Below are 21,028 nucleotides of genomic sequence, written 5' to 3'. Positions count from 1 at the left end.
GAGCTGCAGTGTGGTTTCATGGGAACCCCCCCTTCTGGATTGGGGGGGGGACCAGGGCCAAAGGAGACATGCACATCATGCCAAACAACAGCGCACTGAGTGCAAAGTTGCCTAGGAACAGGTTTTGTGACTTTGCTAGTTCACCAAATTTACTTAAGTGTGGATTGACGTGCGATTGCATTCGGAGTGCGTTCGGACTGCCAGTGATTGTGTGTGGTAACATTTCACGCAATAACGTGAATACGCATGATTACATTCAAGATGACACTGGATTATACTTCCAATTTCAGTCATGTGATATTGTCCTTTGTCAATAGGCATCTTGCCCTCTCCATGTTTGTGTGTGTGTGTGTGTGTATTTTCAAAAGAGCACTAAAACACCGGGATGCAAAAACATTGTTCCTGCTTCACTAACACTGCAGCCTAATTTGCTAAGGGATAGATGGCCTGTGATTTTTTTTAAAGTTCCTTTGATCCTGAATATCTGGCACTCAACTCCAGAAACACACAGACCCCGAGAGGTACTTCTAAAGCTGGAGTTTGTATCAAGGCTCTGACCCAGATGTTACTGGATTGCAACTCCCAGCATCATTGGCTATGCTGGCTAGGGTTGCTGGGACTTGCCATCCAGCAACATCAGAAGGACTACACAATTCCCACCCCTGTTCTATAGGGAGGGCAATAAATTCAGTATTTTTCCCATTCCCAGTTAAACCAGATGGACCAGCTTGTAGCATAGTTATAGACAAGAGCATGTAGAAGGTCCCAGGTTCAGTTCCAAGCTTCTCCTGTTAAATGAATCAGACAACATCTGATTGGGAAAATATCTACCTAAATTCCTAGAGAGCACCTCATAGACCCCAGAACTGGGAGTGGTGGTCAAGGAGGCTCAAGCTCCCCCAGCTGAAGGAATAAGCTCCTCCAACAATCAGGCAAAATAGGACCATTTAGACTCCAATGAAGCTGGACCCCCTCAGGAATGATCAATCAGAAATGTATGAAACTATCATTACAGTGGTCCCTTGGTTCCAGGACCCCCCCAAGGATACCAAAATCGGTGATTGTTCAAGTCCCATTATATACAATGGCATATAAAATGGTATCCCTTTGGTTTGGTTTGGTGAATTTATATATTTTCAGAATATTTTCAAGCCGTGGACACTTGAATCTGTGGGTAAAAAGTCAGTGGATATAGAGGGTTGACTATATTTTGCTATTGCTTTCATGGTACTGATTGTTACCACTTTCAGTTGAAGGAAGATTGTTTTAATGCAACATAATTTGTTTTCATTGTTTTGTAAAAACATACTCGCAAACCATCAAAACTGGTAACAAGTTGACCCCTACCTTAAAAATAGAATAAAATAAAGCCAGTTCCAGGGCCCCTGAGGCCATGTGCGTACGGATTTCTTGCTCAGAGGGCCAGGAAATTATCTGCCTGAATATTCCCAGGCAGCTCAACCAGGAGACAGCATTAAACAGAAGTCAAAATACTAATCTTTCAAATGACAGTGTAAATTCATAAATCAGTACTTGTATGACTTTAACACTATTCTGATCTAAAATGCATTATCACAGAGAAACTTATCTGACTGAGGACTGGGAGAACTCAAAGTCAAACAGATGACCTATACTCCATGTCTTTTTATGAAGGTGGTGCAAAATAATAAATCTGAATTGCATAAACAGTTTTAGAAGTTTCAGAATAAAAGAATACAATGGTTTCAGTTTAATAGTCTTAAAAGCACACAAAATGGTATGGTGCATGACCTGATCATTTTTTATGATGTCAAAACACACCCCACACAATTGTGCTAAGTAGTGTGTTTATTGCTCTAGCAGGTCTATGTTATTACTGGGTGAGGGGGGGGGAGAGCTACCAAAAACAATGGGGAACAAATAGTGGAGCAGTTAAGGGATAATTCACACTTTCTTGAAGGAGACAGGTTATAAGCTCTATAGAGCAGCTATAGAAGTTTACCAGTGTCCTTTCCTTTGTTCTTTTTAAGCTCACTGAGACAGCCAAAACGATGTTTGTTTTTGCATGATATTATTTGGAAAGAGGAGGAATGAGAAGAAGGCCCAATTTGAACCAGAGGGCAGAGTCAAGAAACGACAAAGATGTATGGATGTGTGCCTTCAAGTCACCTGTCAACTTATGGTGACCCCATGAATTTAATAGGATTTTCTTGGAAAAGAAATACCGATGAGGGGTTTTGCCAGTTCTTTTCTCTGAAATACAGCCTACAGCACCTTGTATTCCTTGGTGATCTATCAAAATACTAACCAGGTCTGACCCTGCTTAACTTCCGAGGTCAGATGGGATCTGGTGTCTTCAGTGTATTAGGTGGGGATACAAGAGAAAATAATAAGCTGAGATGTTTATATTTTGGGGGAAACAGGAGGAAGAATAAGTGGCAAATATATCACCCAAACCTATACTTCTGTTACTTTCTCAACTTGATATTTTTAACCAATGTGCACCCTTTTGTATCAACCAGTAGGGTGGCCCTGTTACAGAAGAAAATCCTCTGCCTGAAAGTGTCCTCCATGTGAAAGGCTGTCCAGTTCAAGTCCAGTTTGAAAGTACATAAGTTTAAGAAAAGGCAACAAGCTGCCCATAAACTGAAAACCACCTGCATATCAGACTAAGGGCCCAAACAGACAGGCCAAAATAAAGCTGCTTTGGGTCACTTTGGAGGTATGCTGTTTAAATGCTGCATGCGTCCTCAGAGGCCAGAAGCTGCACCAAAGCCCAACTCTAGTCCTAAGGACAAGAGCACAGCTTTGGCACAGCTTCTGGCCTCTTAAGATGCGTGTGTCATTTAAACAGCATATCTCCAAAGTGACCCAAAGCAGCTTTTTTCTGGCCTGTCTGTTTAGGACCTAAGTAAGCACATCAGACTAAGTAAGTCACAGGACCCCCCCACAAGGGTAAGATGTATTATTTTCTATTTAAATTTGCATAAACATCTATAAGTTAGCATGTGCAAATAGTCTGTAAATCTATGTCCTCGTTTACTTTTGATGTTTTCCTTCTTTTTTGGCAATTAATAAGTGTCTACACTATAATCACACAATGCATATAATATGGCCCTACAACAGGAACTGGGAGTGTGCGTGACAAAGTAATAACATTTTGTTTTTACAAGTTTTTTTAGATCTTTTGCAAATATGAGAAACATGCTTTGATGGATCTATATGAAAAATGAAGTTTTGACATATTATCCTTTTATTCAACTATGGGATTGTTTAGGGGGTAAAGTCAGTAGCGAAGTTGGTTTAGAAATATACAATTTTTAGTAGGAAAATAAACTTAACTAATAAGCTCAATCTCTAAAATATCCAGAGTTGCTTAACTACTTATGTAAAATGTGCAAAAGACAAAAATATCTGGGCTACAATGTGTTTCTGAATGCAAGTGACGTTATGGACAAAGAATCAAACACAACTTAGCTCTGTTTCTCTCTGGAGAGGAATTATGTGTTACACCTTCACCCTTTTCTGTGTAATTTCATATCCTGACATCATCAGATGACATGTTTCTTTGCTCTTGCACTACAACATTGATTCCTACTGCAAGGAAATACATTATTTCAAGGCTAGCCAGCTGGTGACCTCCAAATGTTTTGGCTGACAACTCCCATCTTCTGGCCATTTTGGCCAGGGCTGTTGGAGGCTGTGATCCAACACATCTAGAGTATGTCAATTTGCCTTTCCCTGAAATAATGGAGATGAGAAATGGGATGTGCTATTATATGTAAGGGGAAGAATTTAACACAGAGATTTAGGCGGGTTACAGACTGCCCATTTGGGGCGGGCTGTACCCGCCCCTTTCCCTGGAGTATCGGGGCCTCAGCGGCCAGAACGGCAGCCGCTGAGGCCCCGATCCGCCGCTTTCCGGGCTGCAGGGAAGCGGCAAAAGGCTGCGGGCTTTAATTTCTCATATCTTCCCCACATCTTCCATATCATCTAAATATATCATAGTGTAAACAATGAAGAAGGGCAGAAACCTGGGGCTCGTCTACATGCTCAAAATACACCCCATTCCAGTCATACAGAATAAGATTTGGCCACACACAATTTGCAGGAGTTTGGGCCTTTTCTGCTTTCCTCCTCAAAAAACTCTTTGAAGTCTATAGAAAAGCCTTTCAGTATCTGCTGAAATCTGCATTACTGTATGTGTGGTTATCCATCTGCTTTGCATGCATTCAGATGGCAGTGCATTTTCAGCAGAAGGAGGGAAAAGAGAAGCAAATTGTTGCAAATTTGCACCAGAAAGTGCAGACAATTAACCATCAATGCAAATGTGTGGAAATGTGCACCAATTTGTATAGTACATTTACATGTATACTAGCCCCTGGAAGCAACTCTGAGATCTTCATGTGCTACCACTTAGAAAGGTTACTATATTATGACCGCAAATTACTATATTTTACAAATCTTCATTTATACACAGCCTCAACTCCTCTGTCACACATAACAGGAGAAGGAACCCTAAGAAAAGTGGATTCAGATATATTGGAGGTCACAAAAATTGTGATTGATTTATGGAATATTTGAAATGCTGTACCCTCCAGCTGGTTAGAAAGGTATACCTACTGTAATTGTGCTGCTATGGCTAACACCATTTTTTTAAAAAGAAAAAAATAATATCTTAAATCAAACCATTAGACCCGATAGAGTATACCCACTAAATCAGTGGGACATAGGTAAGTCTTCAACAAACAGTTCAGTGAGATCTTTTCTAACTCTGACTAGTAACTGGGTGTAAGTCAATGTCGGGGGAAATGATTATAGCTCCTTAGAATAGATCTGGTGGAAACTGGTAACCAAAATTCATGTTTATTTTCATATTTAATTTCCCACTGCTTGTGTAGTTGAAAAGTCTTCGAAGTTCACACAAATGAACTTTCATCCATAAGATCACAGTAAAAATGGACATTTCTCTCTAATGCCCCACTGGGGGGAAAACTTTAAAAAAGATTATATATGAACATTTGTACATAAGAAACTGTATTGTTATTCATTCTTCATTATATCCTAATGTAAAAAGCTTAACTTATCCAATTAGGATAAAAAAGAATCTACATGATTCATTTACACATCATAAACCCAAAAGACCTGAATAAAGTGGCCAAAGGTCTCAAAGATCCATAATACTATAACAAGTCCCCCCGCCCCATTATTTGGCAAGGGTACAAAATATAGCAATGCTCTGTCTCTGATGTTCTTGGAAAAATGGAGATGAGAAAGAAAAGAATTACTGTTATGTGAGGAGGCAACCATTAAGAACTGAGCCATATGCTTTTCAGTTCTCTTCAGTTTTACCAATTCATGACTTCATAAACAGGAAAAGAAACAGAACACAAAAAGTTGCACCTACAGTATAAGGTCAGGAATGTTGAGGATCAGCTCTTGGCATGTCTATACTGCTCATGCCACAGGATGCATTGTACAAGGATGGGAACCAGGAGGAGTCGTAAATCAGTGCAATGGGAACTCAGGAGTCAAATGCACATGAGTGCACATCCAAGACATATCAAACACCTCTCCCTCCCCAGTGGCCTGTACAAACCCAATTAATGGTGAAAACAATATTGAAGAGGCAAAGCCTTCAAGACAACCTCTTGGAATCTTCTTGAGAGGAGCAGCAAAGGTTGAATTTCTCACATGGAGAGCAGGTGTCTACCCGTGTCTGCGATCGTGTGTATTTGTTCTCTTTCTAGCAATAACAACAGAAAGTCTGAAAAACCATATCAGGGAGGGAGAAAGAGGAAGGATTTTAAAAAGGGTTGATTTTTCAATAACAGCCTTAAAGGATAACTTAACTACAAAAAGTGCAAATAGCAACAATGCTGGTCCCATGTACCTTAGATATAATGTATTAGCTTCCTTACAGATGGTTAATCTTGACTGTATGTTTGAGTATGCATTAAATGCAAGATTTTGAGAAAAAAGAAGGAAGACACTTATCTGCAGTGTTGCTGTAAACTCAATGGATGAAAAAAGAATAAAAGATGCCAATAAAAAATTGTATCGACAAAACTGATATGAAAAGAGGAATCTGTGAATAATTTTCTACATCTGCAAAATAAAAATAAAATTAAACATCTCATTTTGAGGCTCTGGAAGTCTTGATCACTTTGTGTTTTTCTTTGTTTTTTTAAAAAAAACAAAAGTCTTAAAACAGATGGCTTTACAAGCTGCTGCTCAGAAAAAATACATCCCCAAGTCCGACTTTCATTTAAATACAAATGTACAAAATGTAAACTGAGACAATAGAGAAATTTACAAAACCTTTTCTTTAAAAATAATAAGGACAAAATTCAGTTCTAGTTATGATACTATTTTAAATACGTGCAAGCTGTCAGACTCTGATTTCTATTGCAATGTCCTACAGAGACAACGTTGAGTCACAAGACCTCAAGTGCCACCTCCAAAAACAGACCTGAGAGGAAATTTCTTTGTAAATTGGGAAGCTCCTCTGGAAGGAATGGAGAAGGGGGAAAATCTCCCTAGGAAGGAGATCATTGATCTTCTAGCTCAATGGCAGGTGTTCTCTCATCCTTGAAGCTCCATACATTATAGTGGAGGGATGCCAAATGCAGGTTCACAAAAGCCAAGGCAGAACTAGCTGCTTCCAGTAGAGTTTGAACTTACATGGTTGGCATTTATATGATGATTTAAATTGGCCTTTGAATTTGAAGAACTCTTGGAATTGTTCTGATGCTGAAGGAAAGAAAAAAAAAAAGAAAAAGGGAAAAAAGAATTAGATTTCCAGATCATTCTATATTTAGAGATGTTATTTCCATCACATGTACTGCAAGAACTAAATGTCTTAAATCCAGAGCTTGTAAAAGGTGCTTTTTTGGATTATAGCTCCCACAATCTCCCAAGCAGGAATGGCAAAAAAAGTAATTTCTCCAATCTTTGCTTGAAGCACACTTGCAGGAGAAAAGGATAAGCTTTTCCTCTCTTCAAGACGGCCTGTCTCTCAAAGCTTCCTTTTTTTTTTTTTTTTTTTTACAATCCCATATCTACTCTAGTCCCATGCAGCCATTCAGAAGAATGTGTTGGGGCTACAGGGACAAGGCTTTGATTTCTTCCTTCCAGTGTCCCCTTTCCCACTTCATTCCCCAGTCTTGTGGCCCCACATAGCAAGGTCTGCATTGAGCGCTACTCATGCCTGTTTTATTGGCCCAAGATATACACAAGGTCAGATTCAGACAGTGAGGGTGTGAAGAGATGTATTCTTGGCTTGCTCCAGTCATTGGCTTGCTCCAATCCAAGCCTGAGCATCCTTTGGAAGTAGCATTAAATTTAACTCATTCAGTTGGATAGTGGGGCTAAGGATCCAGTCAGGAAGAAGTAAAGAACTATCAGTAAATTTTATTAAAGTGTGTTCTCTGATGGATGCCATCCCCCTTGATCTGAAAAGAGATAATTTGTAAAGGGAAGCAAAGATCAGAATTCTTTCACCTGAAGTGAAAGAAATCCTGCTCTAGCACATCCCGCCTTGGATGTTCCTCACTTCTCACCCATTCTTCCAAGATTTGTTCAAATTGAACACTGCTTTTCCTATTTCTGACTCTATTTCATGCTTGCTTGCATCACAGCTAACTCTGTAGGTTCCCCATATCACATATGCCTTGATCATGTTTCATTTCACCCTCAGTGGCAATCACTCTCTAATCTCCAAGCTATATCTCTAGACTTTGCTATTCACCCGAATAAACTGGATTAAAAATATATTCCCATCATCACTATGGTATTAATACTGTTATTCTTAAATGAATCGGTGTATATTTTGAATTGTAGGATAGTAAAGGGGCACACAAGCTAAGCCAAGTCCCATGCAAAAATGTTCTTTTATTATAAGCCTCCAAGTTTTATTACTTATACAAATGACAACTGTTCAGCTAGTAACCTGAAACAAAGCATTTGTGATTCATGATTTGTATCATTACAGCAGGGATGGGAGCCATGCAGCCCTCCAGACAATTTAGAATAGCTTTTGCTCATGTAAGAATAGATGCTATCACCTGACGTTTAAATATTCTATGCAGTAATCCTTTCTTCGGTGGTTCTGGTGGGTAGCTTTTGTTAAGGTCTGGTGAAATAGTACCATTTGGTCCAAACACATTAAGTTCTTTAAAACACTCTGTTTCTATCATCTAGAGAAAAGAAAAAACAGAAATACACACATGCATTTTAGTCCAGAAGCCTCATCCTTTGAAATGTCTACAGAAAAGAGGAAAATAAAATCCCTACCCAAACAAATGTTGACGTAACAGAGACTGAATATTGGACATCAGTTCAACAGAAGGATCTAATTACTGGATATGAGATTATAAAAAGAACTATTCTGGATGATGTATTAGATCAACAGCTTATCTAGTCCCACATATGTTCACACAGTGGCCCATCAGGTGCACTTTCTTCAGTTGTTCTGGTAGGTAGTTTTTGTGAAGGTCTGCTGAGATGAAACCTGGTGAAACAGTACCAAGTCCATTGGCAGGACATTACTACAGAATACTAACCTAAAAATACCCAGTTTTGGCCTAGCTGACATAGCTAATGTTGTTTTGGATGATGGAAGTTTCAGCCGAACAACATCTCCAAGGACACATATCCCATCTCTGCTACAAATGACACAAGCTTTATACGTTACATCAATTTTTTACATGTTAGATCAATTCTTTAGTAGGCAAAATCTTTTACCACTTCTAATTATCTGCCCTTCCTTTCCATTGATGTGGCATCCTAGTCTCAACTGCCATTTTTAAAAACATTAATGATGACACATGCCTGCATAGGTGTTATTCTTAAATAAAACACACCAAATGTGCTTGTGAGCTTGCTTAGTGTCATCTGGAGCAAAGTTGGAAGAGCTGGTACAGGTTGAGTATCTCTTATTCAGAATTTCTAAATCTCAAATCTTTCAAAATCTAAAACTTTTTATGCTATGTACCTGTATTGTATTTGTGAGGCTAAGAGTGGCATGATATCTGTGAAGTGGTGGGAGGTGTAGATCTGTGCCAGTCACTATATGTTTGGATTCCTACCATTTCACAGATCCTCAGTCTCACTATGTCTCTCTCTCTCTCTCTCTCTCTCTCTATATATATATATATATATATGTATTCTGAAATCCCCCCTTCCCCTCCAAAATACAGAACGCATCTGATCCCAATCATTTTGGGTAAAGTCTATTCAACTTGTACTGCTAGAAGCAGTAGAAATGTAAATGAGGAGGCAACCTCACACTTGCTGGTTAGGAACTATTCTTGATCTCTGCAACACTTTGAATTACACTGACAGTCAGAGACAGAACAAAAAACAAGTTATAGAATAAACTAGTTACCAGCAACAGGTATGACATAAGGATGTGGGTTGAATCCTAAACACAAATCTGCACATTATTCTGCAGAGGAAAGCAATGCATACATCATTTACGGGGGGGGGGGGGGGATTGTTATATCATAAACATGGGGGGGGGGAGGGATTACAAAACCAAAAAATCATTCATTTATTATTTATTAAAGTGTGAAAGATTCATAGGGCCTTAGAATAACCAGAAGAATATATCAATATATACCTCATTTTGCCAGGGAATTGATACAGAGCCTGTGGAAAACTTGGAATAGAAATCATCATCTGTTTGGTCCAAGTTCACTCCCTTGACAGTTGAAAATTGTTCTATGTCCAATACATCTTTGCAGTACACTGCTCGAGGCTGCCCCAGCACAAGAAGGAAAGAATATAAGAGAACCTGAACACATAGTTGAAGTGACAAGTAAGAAGGGTTAAGAGTAAGGCTGTATTGTAAGAATAACAATGCCTTGCTATTTCTCCTAGGTATTATAATAATCAGTTTCTAAAAGCATTTTTATATGAATCAGTATGAGCAACTAATCAATTTGCTAATCTTGGAATACACATGTGAACTTTAAACCAAAACCAAAATAGAGTCTTGAGGTACCTTAAATCTAATTATTCCCTTTGAAATTATTTATCTGTGTTTTTATTCCAAGCAAACAGTTACAGTCATGAGATATTCTTCAGGTGCCCCATATTTGATACAGTCCTTTTTTTCAAGAGGAAGTGAGTACAGCAAAACATCTGATTGCTTTCTTCTTTGGTAGAAGGTCTTTATAGGCTTAAAAAAGTTGAGCTGGAGGGGATATGGCTAAAAATGTGGCAAAATGGCCAGGAGCATACCTTCAGAGGCTGGGGGTGGGGCACTATTGGCCAATGGGAGCAAAATGTTTTTCACCTCCCCAATTCTGAGTATGGGAGATGGGTGAAAATGAGGGTGCACCTCTTCAGGATAGGGACGGAGCCAGTGTAGCCCCCAAGCAGGCCTCCAAATAGGTACCCTAGTAGATGCCTACCCTTGACCTGTATCCTGTTAGATAACTTCTTCTCCCATAAACCATAATTTTCTCTGATTTTTTGATATTAGTAGTTCATGGCCTGTGCCACAGCCTGCTCCTGGTCTTCTTTTTGCAGAGACAGTGGAGCTTCTCCATTTTCTGCTTCTAATTATGTGGTCTATCTGATTCCTATGATGGCCATCAGGTGATGTCCATGTACACAGTCACCTTTTTGGTTGCTAGAAGAATGTGTTTGCTATGAACAAACAGTTGGCCTCACAAAATTGACTAAGTCACTCTGACCTGTGGTGCTTCAGAAACCCTTTGGTTGGATCACTGTCTGGCTTAAGAGGCATCTCTTGGGAATCATATTAGGTCATTAATGACTATAAAGAATGAATCCCCAAAGTTACAAGATTGTAAATCTGGCTTTTGAAATTGGAAATACTGGACAGGATGACAGCCAGCTTTATAAATACATGCTAGAAGTGCTAGAAGTCAGACTGGTGGCTGGTAGATGGGACAACAGGGAAACAATAAAGCAGGCCTAATCTATAGGAATTTTTAATAAGTTTCATTGAAATAAACAGAGGCAGTACATGTTGCTTATGGGCTGCTTTCGAAGACCAAAAAGAGTATGGCCAAGATCCTATAGATTTGTTAATCTGAGCCAGAATAGTTAAACTACATCTCACAGTTGTGCAAAAAGGACCACTGCCTTGAATTAGCTTGCTGCACATCAGTTAATTAACTTTCCACCCACTGAATCAAAAATGCGAGACAGAGCTCTAAGTGCTTGTGAAATTACTGACTGCATTAAAGACCTGTGTACACTCCCTCTGAGAAAGCACAACCAATTGTACAGCAATTTTTATGTCAGAACAGGGGCACAACAGGATTTCAGTCTTTGCCATTAAAAGGACTATTCAAATGAAATGAAACACCACATCAAAATATATCCTATCCTTAGTCATTCTAAAAGAGAGCAATTTCAAGCATTCTTAGAAACTCAGTCCTCAGTTTGTAATGGCCTGAACTCTTTTCTAAAATGGAGAGATATTATTCAGTGTTACAACTAATGTACAGTACTTCTATGATAGAAAAGCACTTTTTCTCAACAACACACACACACACATCTAGAGAGAGAGTGTGTGTTATTTTCTTTTGCACAACCAACACCTAAAAGCAAATTAAATGACGATTTCAACTGACTTAGGTAGGTCATGAACCAGAGGACCATAAACGTTGCTCTGCATGTCCACCTAGTAACTGATACCATTTCTTTTGAACTTTGAGGAGGGGGGGGTGTCAAAAAGCAATTTTAATATGCATGGAAGCTTGCTGTTCAAAGAAAATTGTCACTAAATGTACCTAATACGGTACCTCTAAAACAGTGGTGGGCAACTGTGGAAGATCAAAGAGCTACATTAGTCTTCTAGAAAAGCTTGGACAGCAACACACCTCATTGCACCTGTTCCCACATAAATAAATAAATAATCAATGCCTCTTTTTTTTTTGCCCCCAAACACTTTCTGGGGACATGGGTGTATGTTTGGGGCCCTCCAGGGCCCTTAGAGGGCAATCTGAAAGAAAAACAGTTTATTTTGCAAAATTTTGCAACATTCTGTTTCGACACTTGGGGTGGTCTGGGGCAGTGGCATTTCTAGGATTGGTGTCACCTGGAGTGGTCAGTCATGGCGGGGTGGGTGGGACTTCCAGTGCTTGCAGGAGCGCGTGCACACAACTGGAATTCCCCCACATGCCCCCAGGAAGGGCCAGGGAAGAGCCCGCAGGATCCAAAGAGAGTGGAAAATGCCCCGTGCATCCCCAGAAAAAGCCAGGCAGGAGCCTCCTGGACCTGGGGAGGGTGTGCAATGCCCCACATGCCCCTGGGAAAGGCTGAGGAAGAGCCCCCAGGATCAGGAAGGGCCCTGCTCTAAAGTAACTTTTTTTCAGTCTTAACCTAAAATACCAAACCCTCTCCCTCCTCGCCTGTGTGAGAAAACTTGTTAAAAATAAAATTGATACCATTTAGAACACCTGAATGCACTAGTAATTGTTTTTCATTTATTACCAAGCTCTTTGAAGCCATTCAAAACTGAACCTTCAAACCATTTTAAGGAGAAACTGGCAAAACATACACCTCCCCTCCACTGGGTTGATAGAGAAAAGAATCTCACCTTGATTAAATATTACTCTCAGGGCATATTCAATTTTTTAATTCAGAGGTAAGCATATTAATATTAATATTCAAATATGCTTCATTATCAGTTTCCATTTGGGTCAAACATTTTAGTTGACAGACAGAACAAGACTTTGTACCCAGGTTTTCATGTACAAAGTTAATAAAATAAAAATGATGCTTATTTGTAATTTTTATAATACTTTTTACTCAGCAAAGGATATAATACTACTACTGTTCAATGGACTGAAGACCTTAGAACTCTGTCAACATTTAAAGTCAATGTTTGTAATCTGCCATACATAGAATAATGGATAATATGGATAATATTTAAGTATTTGGTCACTTTTTCTTGATCCCAACTGTCTATAGTTGGAATCTCACTGCTGTATTTTCAGTTTATTTTATATCTGTTTTTTTACTCTTTCTAAATTTATTTTCCTCTTTTTTTCTTTTATCTCTTTTCATTTATTTTTTTAAATAATTTTTGTGCACAAGAAAAAGTAACATGCAATCTTTGTCATGCTGCACAATCACCTTTTGCCATCAAGATTAAGAATGTAAATTCTTGGTTATTTCATCTTCTCATGTGAAGGCAAATGATTACGGTAGTTTTCTCACCACTACTAAAGAGAATTAATACTTCTCAATATTCTCCTCATAGTTGAATGTTACAAAGTTTGCATAGAAAAACTACATGACTTTTTGATACTAAAATCTTGTTTTCTGTGCAGAGACATCAGGGTTTTTATGTGTGCATGGGACTTGCTTTAGCTCCACTGGAGCCAAAGCCAATCTGTTTCATCAAATGAGCCAAATTCCTCTGCTCCAGCTGTCATGGGGAGGGGGGGGGGGGAGGAGAATTGGAAATACATAAATCTGCTTGACTAAAGAGGCTAGCAAAACCCCTTATACCCTGCCCAGTAGGGAGCCAGCATGGCGTAGTGGTTTGAGCACTGGACAACAGCTCTGGAGCCCCAGGTTCAACTCCCAGCTCTGCCATGAAACCCACTGGGTGACTCTGAGCAAGTCACAATTTCTGACCCTCACAGGAAGGCAATGGCAAACCTCCTTAGAAAAAACATGCCAAGAAAGCGCCATGATAGGTTTGCCATAGGGTTGCCGTAAGTCAGAAACTATTTGAAGGCACACAACAAAAACCCTGCCCACTGCAAGCCAACATGGTTGAAAATAAAGGAGTTATGTTTCTCTCTAGCTGCACTGAAATTGTTCCATCAACCTCTTGTGCCCTTTCACATGACACAGTTATAGCACTATGATTTCACTTTAACTGCCAGGTCAAAAGTCTGTGGAATCTTAGGATGTGTAGTCTGAAAAGGCACTAGAGTTGTCTTGCTGAGAATTCAAAGTACCCCTCCTTAAAGTGCCAATCCAAGTAGTCTAGAGGATGTTGCCAATAGCAGTAAAAGTGGAATCATAATACCATAATTATCTAGTGTAAAAGGACTCTGGTGATGTTTTCTCTGAAGTTCTGATGGAGTAAAGTAATGTGAATGTACTAAAATATACTAAGATCACAATGTTTAAAAGGTTAAAGCCAACCCAACACACCACTTATTTTACCTTTAAAAACACACTGTCTCCAGTAATCTATACTATAATCTTATCTTTATAGCAACTTCACCGACATAGCTTCCCTGCAAAGAATCCTGGAGACTGTATCATTTGTTAAGAGAAGTTTCAATCCCTGTTAAAACCCTTTCATACCCCAGGGTGACTTTGCCATATCTGAAATTAACCCTCCATCTGTGACTGAACAAAGAGGCACTGGACCCTGGCATCACAGATCAACATATGCCACTTAACCTTCTTGGATCCTCAGTGGGATCACAAAAAAAGAGCAGATATTCAGATAAAAGAACAATCTCAAGTGGTGTTCTGCGTATTGCTTCCAAGTTCCACTTGAGTGCTGCGATTCTCTTTCAAGCATTACTTACATCAGGGACAAAAGGTGGGTCTAGCATTCCAGCTTCTAAGCGCTTGAAATTCATATTCTTGAAAAACGGATGCCTCTTTACTTCAGTTGCCCCTTCTTCATGACAACCCAATCTCTGTTTCACATCTTTGGTCAGTAGCTGAGGAGAAAGGGGAAAAAACCACAAGAGAATGAAAAGGAAGGGTTTCTTTGTTACAGTCGCTCCCCCCATATTTTCGCGGGGATCCATTATGGAGCCCTCCACAAAAATGGAAATCTGCCGATATTCAAGCCCTATTGGCTTGAATGGTGGCACGCTCCCATGGGCATGCACCTCATTTTAAGTCCCTCCGTTTTCCCCTTGCAAGAAAGTGAGGGACACAGATTCAAAGTCTGCACAAATGGAGTGACAACTGTATTTTATCTGTTTAGGTACAGACAACCAGGAGCCAATGTGGCATAGTTGTTTGAGCATTGAACTATGACTCTTGAGACCAGGGTTCAAATCTTCATTTGGCCATGAAGACCAATGGCTGACCCTGGACAAGTCACACTTTCAGCCTCAGAGGATGGCAATAGCAAACCACCTCTGAAGAAACATGCAAAGAAAACCCTATGATAGATTTACCTTATGATCGCCATAAGTTGGAAATGACTTGAAAGCACACAACAACAACAACAACCAGAGACACTCAGACCTAAATTGGAAAACTCAATGATTCCTATATACATTTATTCACAAACCCAACCCGTACTAATCAGAATGAAAGCAGAGATGCCTCATGTCACATTAGCCATGCATCACCTTCAGTATCACACGACATAGTTAAAGTGCTATGATTTAACTCTTTAACTGCTATGGCTGTCTCCTGTGGAATTCTGAATTTTGTAATTTAGTGATACCTAAGAGCTCTCTGGCTAAGAATTATAAATGTTCCTTAGTAAATTGCAAATCCCAGGAGTCCAAAGGAGGCAGCCATAGCTGATAAAGTGGCATAAAAAAGTAGAACAATAGCACTATAACAGTGTAGCATTTCCCTCTTGCCATTTTGTCAGCTCCTGCTGAGGAATCACAGATAAGTCATAATTCTGTATTCAGACATCATGAACAACAATGGTTTGAATAAGCACACCCCACCAAGGAATACCCAGTTCCCCAGAGGGGACCAGGAAAAAATCCTTCCTGAAACCCTGGAAAGCCACAGCTGTGTTACTATCCCATGGGTCCTGGATTTACCCCTCATATTTTTATATATAAACAATATAATAAAACATATAGGTTGAGTGATCCTTGTACAACTATGTGGATGCCTTGAAGTAAATCTCTGCACTAAGCTTGCCCCGGGACTCAACTAGACTGGATCATGACACACCTGGAGAAGGTAAGGGGGCCTAAACAAAGGAGCAAGGATCAGGAAATCTACACAAACAATGCATCAGCAATCTTGTGCAATAATCCCTTCTTGCCTGTGGAATGCATGTCTATCACTCTTCTTTCAATTCGGTTTTGCTCCATTGTTCCTACCCTAGAAAACCAATTCCAAACTACTTAAGCCTCTCGACCTCTTAGTATCTTCCCCCAAGGGATATTTTTTCGTATAAATGTTGGCACTAAGAGCTGATTTTTGGCTCAGTCTAGCACCAGGTAGGCACACTGTCGGTTTACTTGACTAGCACCTCAATTCACTTGGCACCTCCAGGTTCTGTGGCAACAACTCAGTCCTCTCTTCATCCTGGACCCTCAGCAAATGGAGACAAGAATTTAAAAAATGTTCAGGATGGATTGAAACATCTTGTAGGTTGTGCTTCCCAAGATCTTAGAATCCTCTAACTCATAGACAGGACTCATTTTGACTTGGTAGGTAGGTTAGGAATTTTGGGTGGATGTCACAAGCACCATCACAAAATGGCTGACATGGGAGGGGGCTCAGGGCTGCTGTGGTAAGTGCACCTGGTCCCATATCTCACACCTGGCAACATCATGGAGGGGGCACATTGCACCGGGATGGAGGCTGGCACTACTGCTGCCAGTCCTGGCCAAGCAACAGCCATCAAAAGACTTCAGTGATCTTGGTTGAGCTCTCATGAGAAATCCCTCAACATCACATGTCTTGTGAGATTTGCCTGGTATTTTGGTGGGCCTATACATAGGGCTTTTTAGTTGGCAATGTTTGGCCAAGCCTTCAACATGAAGTAACCAGCCTCCCTGTCTGCTTCCATGTGTCCAGCATGATTTCTCAAGTTTAGTCTGGTTCCCTTTGAGAGCTTGGAAGGATTTTTTTTCTGTGATATTGTGTGGTACATTTTTTTTTTGCCTTCTTTGGTGATTTAACTACATAATGTGTGGTATCTTGGGTTCTATCCACACTAGACTGGCTTCAGTTTGTATGGTTTCTGGCACAATATGAAGTTGTCTAGGGGTTGCTTTGTCACAACTTGTAGTCATCGAGGAATTAGTGAAATCACTGAGCAATACACAAATTTGAAAAGGGGAAGCCTGGGAGGGGGGGTCAGAATAGTGGATCAAGAGTAGCTAACGTGTGAGTTTAGGCATCTGCAGTTCTGACACATGCCTGTTGGATTGTTTGGACTGCTCCTCAAATTGGCAAATCACGCCAATTAGTTGTCTTTTACCAGACTCCCTAACTATATTCTTTCCTGCTTGGACACACACTGATTTGGGTTAGTTAGAGCATTGTATTCACTCCCTTCCTGACTGAGCTGACTGAGAAATATTTTGGGCCACAATTAATAAAGTTGTGGCCATCCACATTTGTCCCATAATGTTGGTCTGCAGTCTCGCTGTCTCAGTGCGAAACAACAATTTCCTGAAAAGGCAAAGTACTGAGGCTAAAAGACATTGTGCACAAGATCCCAAGTCCAAAGCAGAGCTGTGGGCTGAGCCCCTGGCCACAAAGCCACTCTTTGGAACCCAGAGATTTTGATCTGGAAGGGCCAGCTATTTAGAGAAAGGTTAGCCAATAATCTCCTAAAGCATATCTAAAGTTAATACATTCTACCAATTATATTTCTCCAACTAGGGAAATTACCACAAGTCACATACAACAAACCCACAAACCACACTGCAAATAAACATGAATCTCCCTCTCATACTTTGGCTCGCTTCCTGGCCACGTGCATTCTTTCCTTACAGATCACTGCTAAATTCTTTATCACCTTTTTTCTAACATATAGGCTTCTCAACCTACTCATTCATAGACATGCTATCAAGCACCCCATTCATCCACAGTGCAAGTGTGCAAACAAACCTACACCCACCCACACTTGTCTCTTATCTGGTTCAAATTTATTTAGATCCCACCTAGGGCTTTATTTTTCTGTAATGGAAGGTCAAAAAGGAACTTCAGACAGCCTGGGATACTGTATGGTCCTTCAAACATTCTACCCAATACAGGAAGAGTCTGGGAAAGTTACTGCTTTGGATGATATATCCCAGAATGTCCCCACTTAGCACAGTACAAACTTTTGTCTTGTAATGAAAGGTTCTGGAGGTTTAAACCTTTGTGAGATTTATGGTGCCAAATTAATGAATTTAATCCCAAGGGACAGGTGGAGATAGGTCTGGATAGTGATTATGTATTCATTTGTAAGTGAAAGGCACTCTGCACATGTTTGGAGGCACATAATATTTCAGACAGCATATTACAACAAGGTAGCTTGCAATGAGTATTTAAAAGCAGGGAATAGATTAGACACTTGTTCTTCTCCTGCCCCCACCCCATGTAACAACTCCCCAGATGCTGTTTAGATTTTATTCAGAACTTCTGCTCTTAGTCAGAACGAAAAGTCAAAAACAAAATCAGACAAGCTGAAATTAAGTGGCAAAGGGAGCTAGGCAAAAGAGGTAGAAGATCATAGAAGAGGGCAGAGGAAAAGAAATTTGAAGGGGTTAACTCATTCAGAACAAAAACTGCTCAGAACAGAACAAGTTTCTCCTTTCTTCCTTAGTCTTTTGTGGCTATTAGCTAGAATCCTGCTTGCACATATTGCCTTATAAGGAAAAGGGCTAAGGACTGGAAATGCAGAGAGAGTGCCTGGTGTATTTTGAAGGGGACCAGTAGTTATGTTCTCATTTCCCCATGTTACAGACTCTTATCTTCTGTATAAAACAACTTATTCATTAATGTCCCCACTAACCAGTAGCACATTTGATACACGAGCCTTGGTGAGATTTCCAAATTGCCAAAGCTGGGTTCCAATCCCAGCTAGGCACGGAAACCTATTGGGTGACCTTGGGCAAGTCACACTCTCTCAGCCTCAGAGGATAGCAATGGCAATCCCCTTCTGAAGAAACCTGTCAAGAAAACTCCATGATAGGTTTACCTTAGGATTATCATGTTGGAAATGCCTTGAAGACACACTAAAACAATAAAATGATTTTCAGTAGTACCAAGGTCATCCCTAGTATTAGCAGAAGCTTGGGAATGAAGAGTGACAGCAAGGCGTGGTAGGAAATAACTGTGTGTGCTATACAGCCTGCCCTGCCCTTTTTAAGATCCATACATAGGTGTATGGTAATGTTGCTGTGAGAGGAAGTGTAATTAAGCAGAATGTTAAAAGGTCCACCTACCTGGGATTCCAGGTTGAAACTCTAAATGCAATTCTACAGTAAGGGTAGTTTTTTGTGGGTTTTCCGGGCTGTGTGGCCATGTTCTAGAAGAGTTTCTTCCTGACACAGCCCGAAAAACTCACAAAAAACTATGGATGCCGGCCATGAAAGCTTTCGAGCACAGTAAGGAGTTCACGCTACACACGTACAGTGACCACTGAGAGGGCAGAGCCAACCAGAGGGCCAAACAATGCAGTCAGATGATTGGCAAACTTGTCACATAATCTGGATTTCCTTTTGTTCCTCCCAATCTCACCCCTCGCATATTCATATGGTCACCTTGTCTGTACTAGTGGCATACTGTATCTAGAGACATTCCTGAACTTTTCCTCCACTCCTTCCTTGCCCAACTAAGTGGTGATTCCCAGAGGCAGCAACCAGTCATAATGCTTGCTCTCTTCACATTGCTGAAGCTCATGTGGGTGCATGTGTGTGTTGTGTTGTTTTGCTTTCAAGTCGTTTCTGACTTATGGCAATGCTAAGGCAAACCTATCACAGGGTTTCCTTGGCAACTTTCTTCAGAGTGGGTTTGCCATTGCCATTCTCTGAGGCTGAGAGAGTGGGATTTGCCCATGGTCACACAGTGGATGTTTATGATGGAGTGATGAGGCTGAAATCCTATACTGTACTTGCTTACCTGATATGAATCCCTACTGGGTTCATTAGCTACAATCCAACATCCCTTCAATGTAGTGTACATAGACCAGCAGAATACCCTCATGCAGAATAAAGCAATGTTTAAATATTTGAAAGAATGTCATACTGAAGTAGGAAGAAGCTGGTTTTCTACTACTCTACACTAGGACATGAAGCAATGGATTCAGTCTACAGGAAAAGAGATTCCACCTAAATATACAGATCAACTTTCTGATGGTAAGAACTGTTCGATGTTGGCTCAGTGTGTGCTGGAGTCTCCTTCTTTGGAAGTTTTTAAACAGAGGCTGGATAACCACCTTTCAGGAGTGATTTGATTGGCTCTTCCTGCATGGCAGGGGGTTGGACAGGATTGTCCTTGCGGTCTCTTCCAACTCTATGATTCTATGACTCATGCAGAATAGCAGAATCATGCAAAGGTCAATATCTGAAAGTCATTGCACAATGCACAATTGCAATGCATAATGCACAACCACCATGTCCAATATGCAATGTACAACTGCAGTGCACAACATAACACACAAACATAATGGGACAACATTGCTGTATGCACATCTCCACTTCTGTCCCTGTTAACACAATGAGTCCACTGTGCTATGGCATATGTAGAGTAACTTAAAAATGCATATATTACTAATAGGGTGCCAGCCAATGCGATTTACTTCTGAGCAGACATGTGTTGGATTGCATTGTTAAATTATTAAATAAAAATACTTAAGATGATAAGAGAATTAAAACACCACTGTAAGGAAAAAATATTTACAAAAGCTGCAATACAGCTGTTTCCCTGTGTCCATTAGATGGCACCAGTAGAAAAGCTAATCTTCAGCACACACAGTATAAACATCAAATCTTTATATGGGTTTGCAAATTAAGACATTATTTTAATAATCAAATACATGCAGTTAGGACCTGACTACACAGACAACAGAAAGCACTGTGCACTTGAGCTCCTCTCATTGTTCCATGTGATTGGTTCATATGTTCTTCAGTATCAACAGACAGGGGCAACCTCTTGCTTGCTGAAATCCTAGAAACAATTTGGCTAATGGTTCTGGAAAATTCTCCTGCTAAACTGTTCACAAAGTGAGAAGGATATAAACAGAAAGACAGTGCGGATGACACTATGCCCACATAGCCATAACACAAGCATTGTTTACTGAAGGTAGGAAATAGACTGGAGAAATTTTTGCAAAGTAAGTCTTGCCATTACACTGGGGTCTATTTTTGCTGGTCCTGTTCCACCA

General features: G+C 40.2%; 1 protein-coding gene across 3 annotated transcripts in view; it reads right to left on the bottom strand.

Moving 5' to 3' along the window:
• Window positions 1-3,939: 3,939 nt before the first annotated feature.
• GRK5 (G protein-coupled receptor kinase 5) overlaps window positions 3,940-21,028 on the bottom strand; it is a 236,380-nt gene continuing 219,291 nt past the window's right edge. For 2 of the 3 annotated variants that reach the window (XM_089510029.1, XM_089510031.1), the window contains 4 exons: window positions 14,520-14,657; window positions 9,602-9,739; window positions 8,046-8,177; window positions 6,235-6,732 (listed from right to left, as the gene is read on the bottom strand). In XM_089510029.1, coding sequence (XP_089366155.1) covers window positions 6,634-6,732; window positions 8,046-8,177; window positions 9,602-9,739; window positions 14,520-14,657 — 507 coding nt within the window. In that variant the 3' untranslated portion in view covers window positions 6,235-6,633. Of the gene's footprint in view, window positions 5,747-6,234; window positions 6,733-8,045; window positions 8,178-9,601; window positions 9,740-14,519; window positions 14,658-21,028 lie in introns of those variants that run through there. The other variant, XM_089510030.1, reaches the window with a different exon arrangement.

The sequence above is a fragment of the Sceloporus occidentalis genome, unplaced genomic scaffold, assembly GCF_023333645.1.
Source record: "Sceloporus occidentalis isolate IW3139 unplaced genomic scaffold, rSceOcc1.0.p SCAF_2, whole genome shotgun sequence".
In the NCBI taxonomy this organism is placed as follows: Eukaryota; Metazoa; Chordata; class Lepidosauria; order Squamata; family Phrynosomatidae; genus Sceloporus; species Sceloporus occidentalis.
Note: the sequence above shows the minus strand (reverse complement) of the source record. Positions and strands in the feature narration are given on the sequence as shown.